The sequence below is a fragment of the Vicugna pacos genome, chromosome 21, assembly GCF_048564905.1.
Source record: "Vicugna pacos chromosome 21, VicPac4, whole genome shotgun sequence".
Classification (NCBI taxonomy): Eukaryota; Metazoa; Chordata; class Mammalia; order Artiodactyla; family Camelidae; genus Vicugna; species Vicugna pacos.
The window spans coordinates 2,662,882-2,675,720 of NC_133007.1; the positions used below are offsets into that span (position 1 = coordinate 2,662,882).

The 12,839-nt window shown below is 61.7% G+C and overlaps 1 protein-coding gene across 1 annotated transcript; it reads right to left on the reverse strand.

Moving 5' to 3' along the window:
* Window positions 1–223: 223 nt before the first annotated feature.
* Window positions 224–12,370, reverse strand: LOC140687918 (uncharacterized). Its single transcript, XM_072945841.1, has 2 exons — window positions 12,117–12,370; window positions 224–1,134 (listed from the first exon to the last, which is right to left on the reverse strand). The coding sequence occupies exons 1-2, from the start codon at window positions 12,184–12,186 to the stop codon at window positions 224–226; spliced, it is 981 nt and encodes a 326-aa protein (XP_072801942.1). The 5' UTR covers window positions 12,187–12,370.
* Window positions 12,371–12,839: the final 469 nt, after the last annotated feature.

Genomic DNA, 12,839 nt, shown 5'->3' on the forward strand with positions numbered 1-12,839 from the left:
GCTGTTGGGACCAGAACAAAGACTGGCCTCAGACCACCTGTCTGGAAGAATTCAGTCACACAACAAGTGCCTGTGGGCACTTGCTCGGTGGGAGCTGTCTGCAAAGCTCTGGGAAGATTTCTGTCCTTGAAAAGGCACGTGGAAAGGGAGGCATGTGGGTACCTTTTCCCAGGTTGTGCCTGAGCACAACCACTAGACTTAAAGCTCTCTCCACGTCCAACAGTTACAGGTCCAGAGCAGGCAGGGGCAGGGGAAGACGCCAGAGAACAAACACAGGACCACCAGGGTCCAGCAGGAGACCGCGAACTCCCTCCAGCTGCTCCTGCTGAACATGAAGATCCTGCTGCTCCAGCTGCATATGAAGAGCCTGCCATTCCTGCTGATCTAGCCGCTCCTGAAGAGCCCGCCGCTCCTGAAGAGCCTGCCGCTCCTGCTGATCTAGCCGCTCCTGAAGAGCCTGCCTCTCCTGAAGAGCCTGCCTCTCCTGCTGATCTAGCCGCTCCTGAAGAGCCCGCCGCTCCTGAAGAGCCCACGGCTCCTGAACAGCCTGCCATTCCTGAAGAGCCTGCCTCTCCTGAAGAGCCTGCCTCTCCTGCTGATCTAGCCGCTCCTGAAGAGCCCGCCGCTCCTGAAGAGCCTGCCGCTCCTGCTGATCTAGCCGCTCCTGAAGAACCTGCCGTTCCTGCTGATCTAGCCGATCCTGAAGAGCCTGCAGCTCCTGAAGCGCCTGCCATTCCTGAAGAGCCCACAGCTCCTGAAGAGCCCGCCACTCCTGCTCATCTAGCCGCTCCTGAAGAGCCTGCAGCTCCTGAAGAGCCTGCCGCTCCTGCTGATCTTGCCACTCCTGAAGAGCCTGCAGCTCCTGAAGCGCCTGCCATTCCTGAAGAGCCCACAGCTCCTGAAGAGCCCGCCACTCCTGCTCATCTAGCCGCTCCTGAAGAGCCTGCAGCTCCTGAAGAGCCTGCCGCTCCTGCTGATCTTGCCACTCCTGAAGAGCCTGCAGCTCCTGCTGATCTTGCCACTCCTGAAGAGCCTGCAGCTCCTGCTGATCTTGCCACTCCTGAAGAGCCTGCTGCTCCTGCTGATCTTGCTGCTCCTGAGAAGCCTGCAGTTCCTGCACCTGCACCTGGGCCGCTGGGCAGTGGAGAACCATTTTAGGCATCATCACCCCCTAGGGCTGTGCCCCCTCTGCACCCTCCTACACCTTCTCCAAAATCCCACCATAAATCCCCTCCCCTACCCGAAGTTGACTTCCCTACCCCTGAATTTGCTTTTGTTTTGTTTTTCTTTAGTTTCGTTTATTTGTTTTACATCATTTATGGCATCCTATATTTTTCAATTTTCCACCTCCTTTAATAAAATACAGATTTTTTTCCCTTCTAAATTGTGCATTTCAGGAACATTAAGTGCATTCCCATGCTGTCCGACCATCACTATCATGTAGTTTTATGCTCTTTACGCTATTTATGCCTGTGAAGTACATCCCACCACGGCCTCAAACCCCTCCTCTGGACACTCCTGGGCATGCACACTCCTGGGCCTGCACACTCCTGGATCTGTACACTCCTGGGCCTTCCCTGGCATGGGCCTTCTCTGGCCCTGGCTTGCACACTACTGGGCCTGCACACTCCTGGATTGCACACTCATGGGCCTGCACACTCCAGGACATGCACAATCTTGAGCCTGAACACACCTGGACCTGTATACTCCTGATTTTGCACACTCCTGGGCCTGAACACTGCTGGGCCTGCACAGCCCTAGGCCTGTACAATTCTGGGCCTGCACACTCTTGTCTCTGCACACTCTGGAGTCTGCACACGCCTGGGCCTGCACACTCCTGGTCCTGCACACTCCTGGACCTACACAATGTTGGGCCTGCCCACACCTGGGCCTGTATACAAATGGACCTGCACACTCCTGTGTCTTATCCCTCCTGTGTCTGCACACCCCTGGGCTTGAACACGGCTGGGCCGGCCCTCTCCTAGGCCTGCACACTCCTGGGCCTGTACACGCCTGCACCTGTTCCCTCCGTTACCTACACACTGCTGTGCCAACACTCTCCCAGGCCTGTACACTCCTGGGCCTGTCCCGGCCTGAGCCTGCACCCCTCTGGGCCTGCACACTCCTCTGTCTGCACACTACTGGGCCTTCCCTCTCTTGGGCCTGCCCCTCCTGGGCCTGCACACACATGGGCCTACTCTCTCCTGAGCCTAAACCCTCCTGTGTATGCACACAAATGGGCCTGCTCCCTCCTGTGGCTGCACACTCCAGGGCCTGGACATTCCTGGGCCTGCTCCCTCCAGTGCCTTCACACTCTTGGGCCTGCACACTCCTGGGCCTGCTCGATCCTGTGCCTACACACTCCTGGGCTTGTACACACATGGGCCTGCAGACTCCTGTGCCAGCACACTCCTGGGCCTGCACACCCTTGGGCCTGCACACTCATGGGCCTGCACACACATGGGCCTACTCTCTCCTGGGCCTTAACCCACTTGTGTATGCACACTACTAGGCCTGCACACTCCTGGGCCTGCACACTATTGGGCCTGCCCTGTCCTGGGCCTGGCACACACATGGGCCTACTCTCTCCTGGGCCTAAACCCTCCTGTGTATGCACAGTAATCGGCCTGCACACTCCTGAGCCTGCACACTCCTTGGCCTGCTCTCTCCTGCGCCTGCACACTCCTGGTCCTGCACACTCCTCGGCCTGTACACTCCTCGGTCTTCACACTCCTAGGCCTGCACACTCCTGGACCTGCCCTCTCCTTGGCAGGACCTCAACATTTCTTCCGTCTCCTTTGCCTGCACGCTCCTGGTCCTGCACAATCCTGGGACTGCTCCATCCAGTGCTTGCACACTCCTGGACCTGCCTTCTCCTTGGCCGGCCCTCAACAGAACTGCCCTCTCCTTTGTCTGCGCACTCCTGGGCCTGGACACACCTGGGCCTGCCCCCAACTGTCCTGCCCTCTGCTGTGTCTGCACACCCCTAAGCCTGCACACTCATGTGCTTGCTCCATCCTGTGCCTGCACACTCCTGTGTTTGAACACTCCTGTGCATGCATACTCCTGGCCTTCCCTCCCCTGGGAATGCAGACACCTGGGCCTGCACACTCCTGGACCTGCTCTCACCTGGGCCTGCACCCACTTCGGCCGGCCCGCTCCTCGTCCTGCACATTCCTGGGCCTGCTCTCTCCTGTGCCTCCACACTCCTGGGCCTGCACACTCCTGGGCGTGCACACTCCTGTGTCTGCAGACTCCGGGACTCCACACTCCTGGGCCTATACACTCCTGGTCCTGCCCACTCATGGGGCTGCACACAACTGTGTCTGCCCTCTCCTGGGTCTGCACACTACTGGGCCTGTACATTCCTGGCCTGCTCCCTCCTGTGCCTCCACACAATTGGGCCTGCACACTCCTGGGCCTGCAGTGTCAAGAGCCTGCACACTCATGGGCCTGCCTTCTCCTGAGCCCACACAATCCCTCGTCTGCACACTCCTGGGCCTGCACACGGCTGGGCTGGCCCTCTCCTAGGCCTGCCCCCAATTCGGCCGACCCTCTCCTGAACCTGTACATTCTTGGGCCTTCACACTACTGGGCCTGCTCCCACTTGTGCCTGCACACACCTGGGACTGCACACTCCTCGGCCTGCTCCCTCCTGTGCCTGCACAGTCCTGAGCATGCGCACTCCTGGGCCTGCACAATCCTGGATCTGTACACTCCTGGGCCTTCCCTGGCATGGGCCTTCTCTGGCCTGGGCTTCCACACTACAGGGCCTGCACACTCCTGGATTGCACACACCTGGGCCTGCACACTCCTCGGTCTGCTCCCTCCTGTGCTTGCACACTCCTGGGCCTGCACACTCCTTTACCTGCTCCCTCCTGTGACTGCATACTCATGGGCAAGCACAGTCTTCGGCCTACACAACACTGGCCCTGCCGTACCCAGGCCAGCGCCCCCTTGTCCGACACTCTCACAAGCCTGCACACTCCTGGGGCTGCACAATACAGGGCCTGTACGCATCTATCCCTACACACTCCTAGGCCTGCAAAATCCTGGGTCTCCTCCCTCCTGTACCTACACACTCCTGGGCCTGCACAATCCAGGGCCTGCAGACTCCTGGGACTGCACACACCAGGGCCTGCACTCTCCTGGACCTGTGCACACCTGGGCCTGCACGAACATTGGCCTGAACACTCCTGGGCCTGACTTCTCATGGGCCCACACAATCCCTCGTCTGCACACTCCTGGGCCTGCACACTCCTGCACCTTCCCTCTCCTTGTCCTGCCCCCAATTCGGCCGGCCCTCTCCTACCCCTGTACACTCTTGGGCCTGCACACTACTGGGCCTGCTCCCACGTGTGCCTGCACACACCTGGGCCTGCACATTTCTCGGTCTGCTCCCGCCTGTGCTTCCACACTCCTGGGCATGCACACTCCTGGGCCTGCACACTCCTGGCCCTGTACACTACTGAGCCTGTACACTCCTGCACCTGTTCCCTCCTTTACCTGCACACTGCTGTGCCGACACTCTCCCGGGCCTGTACTCTCCTGGGCCTTCCCTGGCCTGGGCCTGCACCCTCCTTGGCCTGCACACTCCTCTGTCTGCACACTCCTGGGCCTGCACAATCCTGGGCCTGCAAACCCTAGGGCCTGCACACACATCAGCCTGTACACTCCAGGGCCTGCACAATCCAGGGCCTGCCTTGGCCAGGGCCTGCACCCTCCTTGTATTGCACACTCCTCTGTCTGCACATTCTTGGGCCTGCATACTTCTTGCCCTGCACATTGCTGGGCCTGCCTTATCCTGGGCCCTCACAATCCCTTGTGTGCACACCCCTGGGCCTGCACACTCCTGGGCCTGCACACTCCACGGCCTGCCCTCTCCTTGGACTGCACAATCCTGGAACTTCATACACCTGGGCCTGCACTCTCCTGGACCTGCACACACATGGACCTTCCCTGTCCTGGGCCCACACAATCCCTTGTGTGCACACTCCTGGGCCTGCACTCTCCTAGGCCTGTACATTCCTGGGCATGCACACCCCTGTCTCTGCACACTCCGGTGTCTACAAACTCCAGGGCCTGCACACACATGGGCCGGTACACCCCTGGGACTGCACACACCAGGGCCTGCAGACTCCTGGGACTGCACACACCAGGGCCTGCACTCTCCTGGACCTGTGCACACCTGGGCCTGCACGAACATTGGCCTGTACACTCCTGGGCTTCCACACTCCTCTACCTGCTCCCCCCATGACTACATACTCCTCGGCCTGCAAACTCCTAGTTCTGAACACTCCTGGGCCTGAACACTACTGGCCCTGCACACTCTTGGGCCAGCACTCTTCTGGCCCAGCACACTCCTGCCCCTTCCAATTCCTGGGCCTGCCCCCAATTCGGCCGGCCCTATCCTGGACCTGCACACTCTGGGCCTGCACACTACTGGGACTGCTCCCACTTGTGCCTGCACACACCTGGGTCTGCTCACTCCTCGGTCTGCTCCCTCCTGTGCCTGCACACTCCTGGGCATGTACACGCCTGGGCCTGCCCTCTGCTTGGTGGGTACGATCCTGGGACTCCCCATTCCTGCGCCTGAACACCCTTGGGCCTGCCCTTTCTTGGGCCTGCACACTCTGGGGCCTGACGTCCCCTGGTTCTGCACACTACAGGGACTGAACACTTCTGGGCCTGCACACTGCTGGGTCTGCACAGCCCTGGGCCGCACACTCCTGTCTCTGCACACTCCGGTGTCTGCACACTCCTGGGCCTGTACACTCCTGGACCTGCCCTGGACTGGGCTTGCACCCTCCTGGGCCTGCACACTCCACGGCCTGCACACTCCTGGGTCTGCACACTACTGGGGCTGCTCCCACTTGTGCCTGCACACTCCTGGGCCTGCACACTCCTTGCCCTGCACACTCCTGGGGGTGCACACTGCTTGGTCTGCACACTCCTGGGCCTGCACATTCCAGGATTGACCTCTCCAGGGTCTGCACATTCCTGGGCCTGCACCTTCCTTGTCCTGCGCACTCCTCTGTCTGCACACTCCTGGGCCTGCAAACTCCAGGGCATGCACACACATGGGCCTGTACACTCCTGGGCCTGCCCTGGCCTGGGCCTGCGTATTCCTTTTCCTGCACACTCCACTGTCTGCACACTCCTGGGCCTGCCCACTCCTGGACCTACACAATGTTGGGCCTGCATACACCTGGGCCTGTATACCCCTGGACCTGCACACACCTGTGACTGATCCCTCCTGTGTCTGCACACTCCAGGGCCTGCACACTCCTGGGCCTTCCCTCTCCTGGGCCGGCCCCCAATTCGGCCGGCCCTCTCCTGGACCTGCACACTCCTTTGCCTGCACACTCCTGGGCCCGCACAATCCCTCGTCTGCACACTCCTGAGCCTGCACGCTTCTGGGCCTTCCCTCTCCTGGGCCTGCCCCCAATTCGGCCGGCCCTCTCCTGGACCTGTACATTCTTGGGCCTTCACACTACTGGGCCTGCTCCCACTTGTGCCTGCACACACCTGGGCCTGCACACCCCACGGCCTGCCCTCTCCTGGGCCTGCACACTCCTGGACCTGTGCACACCTGGGCCTGCCCTGTCCTGGGCCCGCACAATCCCTCGTGTGCACACTCCTGGGCCTGCACACTCCTAGGCCTGTACACTCCGGGATATGCACACCCCTGTCTCTGCACACTCCGGTGTCTGCACACTCCTTGGCTTTCACACTAATTAGCCTGCTCCCTCCTGTGCCTGCACACTACTGGGCCTGCTCCCACCTATGCCGACACACTTCTTCGCCTGTCCCTCCTGTGCCGTCACAATCCTGGGACTGCACACTCCTGTCTCTGCACACTCCAGTGTCTGCACACTCCTGGTCCTGCACACTCCTGGGCCTGTACACTCCTCTGTCTGCACACTCCTGGGCCTGCACACTGCTGGGCCTGCCCCCAATTCGGCCGGCCCTCTCCTGGACCTGCACACTCCTGGGCCTGCACACTCCTGGGCCTGCTCCCACGTGTGCCTGCACACACCTGGGCCTGCACATTTCTCGGTCTGCTCCCGCCTGTGCTTCCACACTCCTGGGCATGCACACTCCTGGGCCTGCACACTCCTGGCCCTGTACACTACTGAGCCTGTACACTCCTGCACCTGTTCCCTCCTTTACCTGCACACTGCTGTGCCGACACTCTCCCGGGCCTGTACTCTCCTGGGCCTTCCCTGGCCTGGGCCTGCACCCTCCTTGGCCTGCACACTCCTCTGTCTGCACACTCCTGGGCCTGCACAATCCTGGGCATGCACTCTCCTGGGCTTGCCCTCTGCATGGCATGCACTGTCCTGGGCCTCCACATTCCTGTGCCTGAACACCCTTGGGCCTGCCCTCTCCTAGGCCTGCACACTCTGGGGCCTGCCCTCACCTGGTTCTGCACACTACTGCGATTGCACACTCCTGAGACTGCACACTGCTGGGCCTGCACAGCACTTGGCCTGTATACTCCTGGGCATGCACACTCCTGTGTCTGCACTCTCTGGAGTCTGCACACGCCTGGGCCTGCACACTTCTGGGCCTGTACACTCCTGGGCCTACACACACACGGGCCTGTACACTCCTGGCCGGCCCACTCGTGGGCCTCCTCCCTCCTGTGTGTGCACACTCCTGGGCCTGTACACACCTGCACCTGTTCCCTCCTTTACCTACACACTGCTGTGCCGAAACTTTCCCAGGCCTGCACACCCCTGGGCCTGTTCCGTCTTGTGTCTGCACACCTCTGGGCCTGCACACTCCAGGGCCTGAACACACCTGGGCCTGCACGAACCTGGGCCTCTTCACTCCTGGGCCTGCCCTCTCCTGGGCCGGCACGAACCTGGGCCTGTACACCCCTGGGCCTGCCCTGGCCTGGGCCTGCACCCTCCTCTGTCTGCACACACCTGGGCCTGCTCAGCCCTGGGCCTGTACACTCCTGTGCCTGCACGCTCCTGTCTCTGTACACTCCAGTGTCTGTACACTCCTGGGCTTGCCGTGGCCTGGGCCTGAACCCTCCTCTGTCTGCACACTTCTGGGCCTGCACAGCCCTGAGCCTGTACATACATGGGACTGCCCTGGTCTGGGCCTACAATCTACTGGGCCTGCACACTCCTCTGTCTGCACACTCCTGGGCCTGCAAACTCCTGGGCCTGTACATTCCAGGGCCTGCTGACTCCTGTGTCTGCACACTCTTGGGACTGCCTTTGCCTGGGCCCGCACAATCCCTCGTCTGCACACTCCTGGGCCTGCACGCTCCTGGGCATGCCCTCTCCTGGGCCTACACTCTCTTTGGCCTGCACACGCCGGGGCCTGCACACCCCTGGACCTGTACAGTCCTCGGCCTGCCCTGGCTTGGGCCTGCACACTAATGGGCCTGAACACTCCTGGGAATGCACTCTCCTGGGCCCGCACACTCCTCTGTCTGCACACTCCTGGGCCAGCCACATTTGGCGCTGCCCTCTCCTACGAAGGCCTTCACCTGTTCTGCACACTCCTGGGCCTGACACTACTGGCCCTGCACACACTTGGGCCTGCACACACCTGAGCCTGCACACTCCTGGACTTGCGCAAACCTGGGCCTGCACGAACCTGGGCCGGTACACTCCTGGGCCTGCCCCATTTGGCTCTGCCCTCTCCTATGAGGGCCCTAACCTGTCCTGCACACTCCTAGGCCTGCACACTTGTGTACCTCCTCCCTCCTGTGCCTGCACACTCCTGGGCATGCACACTCATGGGCCTGCCCTCTGCATGGCGTGCATGGTACTGGGACTCCCCATTCCTGCACCTGAACACTCATGGGCCTGCCCTCTCCTGGGCCTGCACACTCTGGAGCCTGCCCTCACCTGGTTCCGCACACTACTGGGACTGCACACTACTGGGCCTGCACACTGCTGGGCCTGCACAGCACTTCGCCTGTAAACACTTGGGCCTGAACATACCTGTCTCAGCACACTCTGGTGTCTGCACACTCCAGGGCCTGCACGAACCTAGGCTTGGACACTACTGGGCCTGCACACTGCTCGAACTGCACACACACGGGCCGGCACACAACAGGACCTGCACAATCTTGGGCATTAACACACCTGGGCCTGTATACTCCTGATTCTATACACTCCAGGGCCTGACAGCCCTGGGCATGCATACTCCTGGGCCTGCACACTCCAGGGTCTGTACCCTCTTAGGCCTGCCCTGGCCTGGGCCTGCACCCTCCTTGGCCTGCACACTCCTCTGTCTGCACACTCCTGGGCCTGCACAAGGTTGGGCCTGCACACACCTGGGCCTGTATACTCCTGGATCTGCACACTCCTGTGACTGATCCCTCCTGTGTCTGCACACTCCTGGGCCTGCACACTGCTGGGCCTGCCCTCTCCTGGGCCCGCACAATCCCTCGAGTGCACACTCAGGGCCTGCACACTCATGGGCCTTCCCTCTCCTGGGCCTGCCTCCAATTCGCCCGGCCCTCTCCTGGACCTGCACACTCCTGGGCCTGCACACTCCTGGACCTGCGCACACCTCGGCCTGCATGAACCTGGGCTTGTACACTCCTGGGCCTGTTACCACCTATGCCTGTGCACAGCTAGGCTTGTTCCCATCTGTGCCGGCACACTCCTGGGGCTACACACGGATTGAAATGCGCAGCCCTAGGCCTGTACAATACTGGGCCTGCACTCTCCTGTCTCTGCACACTCCGGTCTGCACACTCCTTGGCCTGCACACTCCTGAGCGTACTCCCTCCTGTGCCGGCACACTCCTGGGCCTGCTCCCACCTATGCCGACACACTTCTGGGCCTGTCCCTCTTGTGCCGTCACAATCCTGGGACTGCACACTCCTGTCTCTGCACACTCCAGTGTCTGCACACTCCTGGCCCTGCACACTCCTGGCCCTGTACACCTCTGCACCTGTTCCCTCCTTTACCTGCACACTGCTGTGCCGACACTCTCCCGGGCCTGAACTCTCCTGGGCCTTCCCTGGCCTGGACCTGCACCCTCCTTGGCCTGAACACTCCTCTGTCTGCACACTCCTGGGCCTGCACAATCCTGGGCCTGCAAACCCTAGGGCCTGCACACACATCGGCCTGTACACTCCAGGGCCTGCAAAATCCAGGGCCTGACTTGGCCTGAGCCTGCACCCTCCTTGTATTGCACACTCCTCTGTCTGCACATTCTTGGGCCTGCATACTTCTTGCCCTGCACATTGCTGGGCCTGCCTTATCCTGGGCCCGTACAATCCCTCGTGTGCACTCTCCTGGGCCTGCACACTCCTGGGCCTGCACTCTCCTGGATTGCACACTCATGGGCCTGCACACTCCAGGACATGCACAATCTTGAGCCTGAACACACCTGGGCCTGTATACTCCTGATTTTGCACACTCCTGGGCCAGAACACTGCTAGGCCTGCACAGCCCTAACCTGTACATTCCTGGGCCTGCACACCCCTGTCTCTGCACACTCCGGAGTCTGCACACGCCTGGGGCTGCACACTCCTGGGCCTGTACACTCCTGGGCCTACACACTCCTGGGGGTGCTCACTGCTTGGCCTGCACACTCCTGGGCCTGCACATTCGAGGGCCTGCACTCTCCTGGGACTGCACACACCTGGGCCTGCATGCTCCTGGACCTGCGCACACCTGGGCCTGCACGAACCTGGGCTTCTACACTCCTGGGCCTGCACACTCCTGTACATGCTCACTCCTGGGACTGTATAATCCTGGGCAAGCACAGTCTTGACCTACACACCCCTGGCCCTGTCCTTTCCCGGGCCAGCCCCCACTTCGGCCGACCCTCTCATGGACCAGCACACTCCTGGCGCTGCACACTCCAGGGCCTGCTCGCATCTGTCCCTACACACTCCTTCGTCTGCAAACTCCTGGGCCTGCTCCCTCCTGTACCTACACACTCCTGGGCCTGCACATTCCAGGGCATGCCCTCTCCTGGGCCTGCACACTCCAAGGACTGCACACACCTGGGCCTGCTCACTCCTGTGACTGCATACTCCTCGGCCTACAAACTCCTTGTCCTGCACACTCCTTGGCCTGCCCCATTTGGCCCTGCCCTCTCCTGTGATGGCCCTCACCTTTCCTGCACTCTCCGGGGCCTGAACACTACTGGCCCTGCACACTCCTGGGCCTGCACACTTCTGTCCCTGCACACTCCTAGGCCTGCCCTCTCCTGGGCCCGCACAAAGCCTCGTCTGCACAGTCCTGGGCCTGCACACTCCTTGGCCTGCACACCAGCCCTCTGTGGGGCCCTTCCTTTGCTGAGTCTGTGCATGAGCTCCCTGTGATGCCAGCCCGCAGAGGTGACAGGTGCAGTAGGTGTTTGTGGTTCTAGAGACATGATGGCTTTCCTAGGAAGCCGGGTCCAGAATGATCCCCACTGCGCCGATGGGGGATTGGGGAGACCCTGAGAAGCAGGTGGCTTGTCCAGGGTGACAGCACTGCTGGCGGGGGAGCCGGGTCTGAAGCCAGCTGTGTCATCAGAGCTGTGACCCTGGCTGCATCCAGGCCTCCCCAGGGCTATAGGAGGGGCCGTGTTGGTGTCACTGGGTGGACATGGCATGGGGTGGGAAGTGAGCCATCAGCAGCCCAGAGAGGCCCTTGGGGAGCTTTGTGTAAGGAGGAAGCTTGGGGAAGGGGACCCCAGGAAGTGACCTCACTTCCCTGGCAACAGAGCCCAACAGAACTTGGGACCCAGGTCACCAGGCACCCGCTGTGTAGAGAAGGACACTTCTCAACCTACTTGGCTGGTGAACTCAGCTCAGCTCAGACATGTTTTGTTGCATCCCAAGATCCCGAGGTCACGGCCCCCGGAAAGCCCGCAGCAACGGCCTTTGCCAACAGTGCCGACAGTGGGTCGGGTCTCACCCCAGGCGCCTCTGGCCTTTTGGCCAGAGGGACCGAAAGGTAACACAGGGAGGCCCAGGGCAGGCCCGCCCAGGCCGGGCCACCACTCAGACCCCACCCGGGTGGCCCCACAGCCCCTTCCTGACTGGTGGCGGTGGGGCAGTCATGTTGGGGGGGTCCTGCCTCAAGCAAGAGCAGGCTGAGGAAGGGTCAGAGGCCTGGGGGGCCGATCACGTCACCAACCTGGGTCCAAGCGGGCTGGCTGGGATGTGGAGAACCGGGGCAGGGCCCTGCTGCCCGAGGTGGCGCCCATGCCCTAGGGTGTGTCTCTTGCCTCCCGGGTGACTGAGATGACCAAGGTCCCAGTCTGATCAGGCAGCAGACGGTCGAGTGGGGCAGAAGCAGGAGTGGTCCTGGCCAGGCAGGGCTCTGAGACCTCCGGGCCGGGCCGGCTGCCGGTCACTGTCATTGCAGAGCCAGACACCGCAGGATCCGGGGAACCAGGACACTCATGCCAGCTCCCCAAGTGAGGGGCTGGTGTGCCACACTGTGGAAGGCCAGCACAGGCTCCGGAAGAGTCTGGGTATGAAGGGCTCCCCACCACCACGGCCTCCTGCCCAGACATCGCCCAGGTCTCTCCCCAGGATCTTGCCCAGGGCTGAGGGGCAGCTCAGCACCCCCGGCTCTGACCTGGAGCACCGGGCCCACCACCCGGGGATTCAGGTAGAGGGCCAGGAGCCCCCCGAAGCAGAGCCCAAAGGTGAGAAGGGCAGGGCCGGTGCGGGTGTGTAGGTGAGGGAGGGCGGAGGGCTGGGCCACACAGGGAGGCATTCCCAAAGTCTGCTGTTGGGACCAGAACAAAGACTGGCCTCAGACCACCTGTCTGGAAGAATTCAGTCACACAACAAGTGCCTGTGGGCACTTGCTCGGTGGGAGCTGTCTGCAAAGCTCTGGGAAGATTTCTGT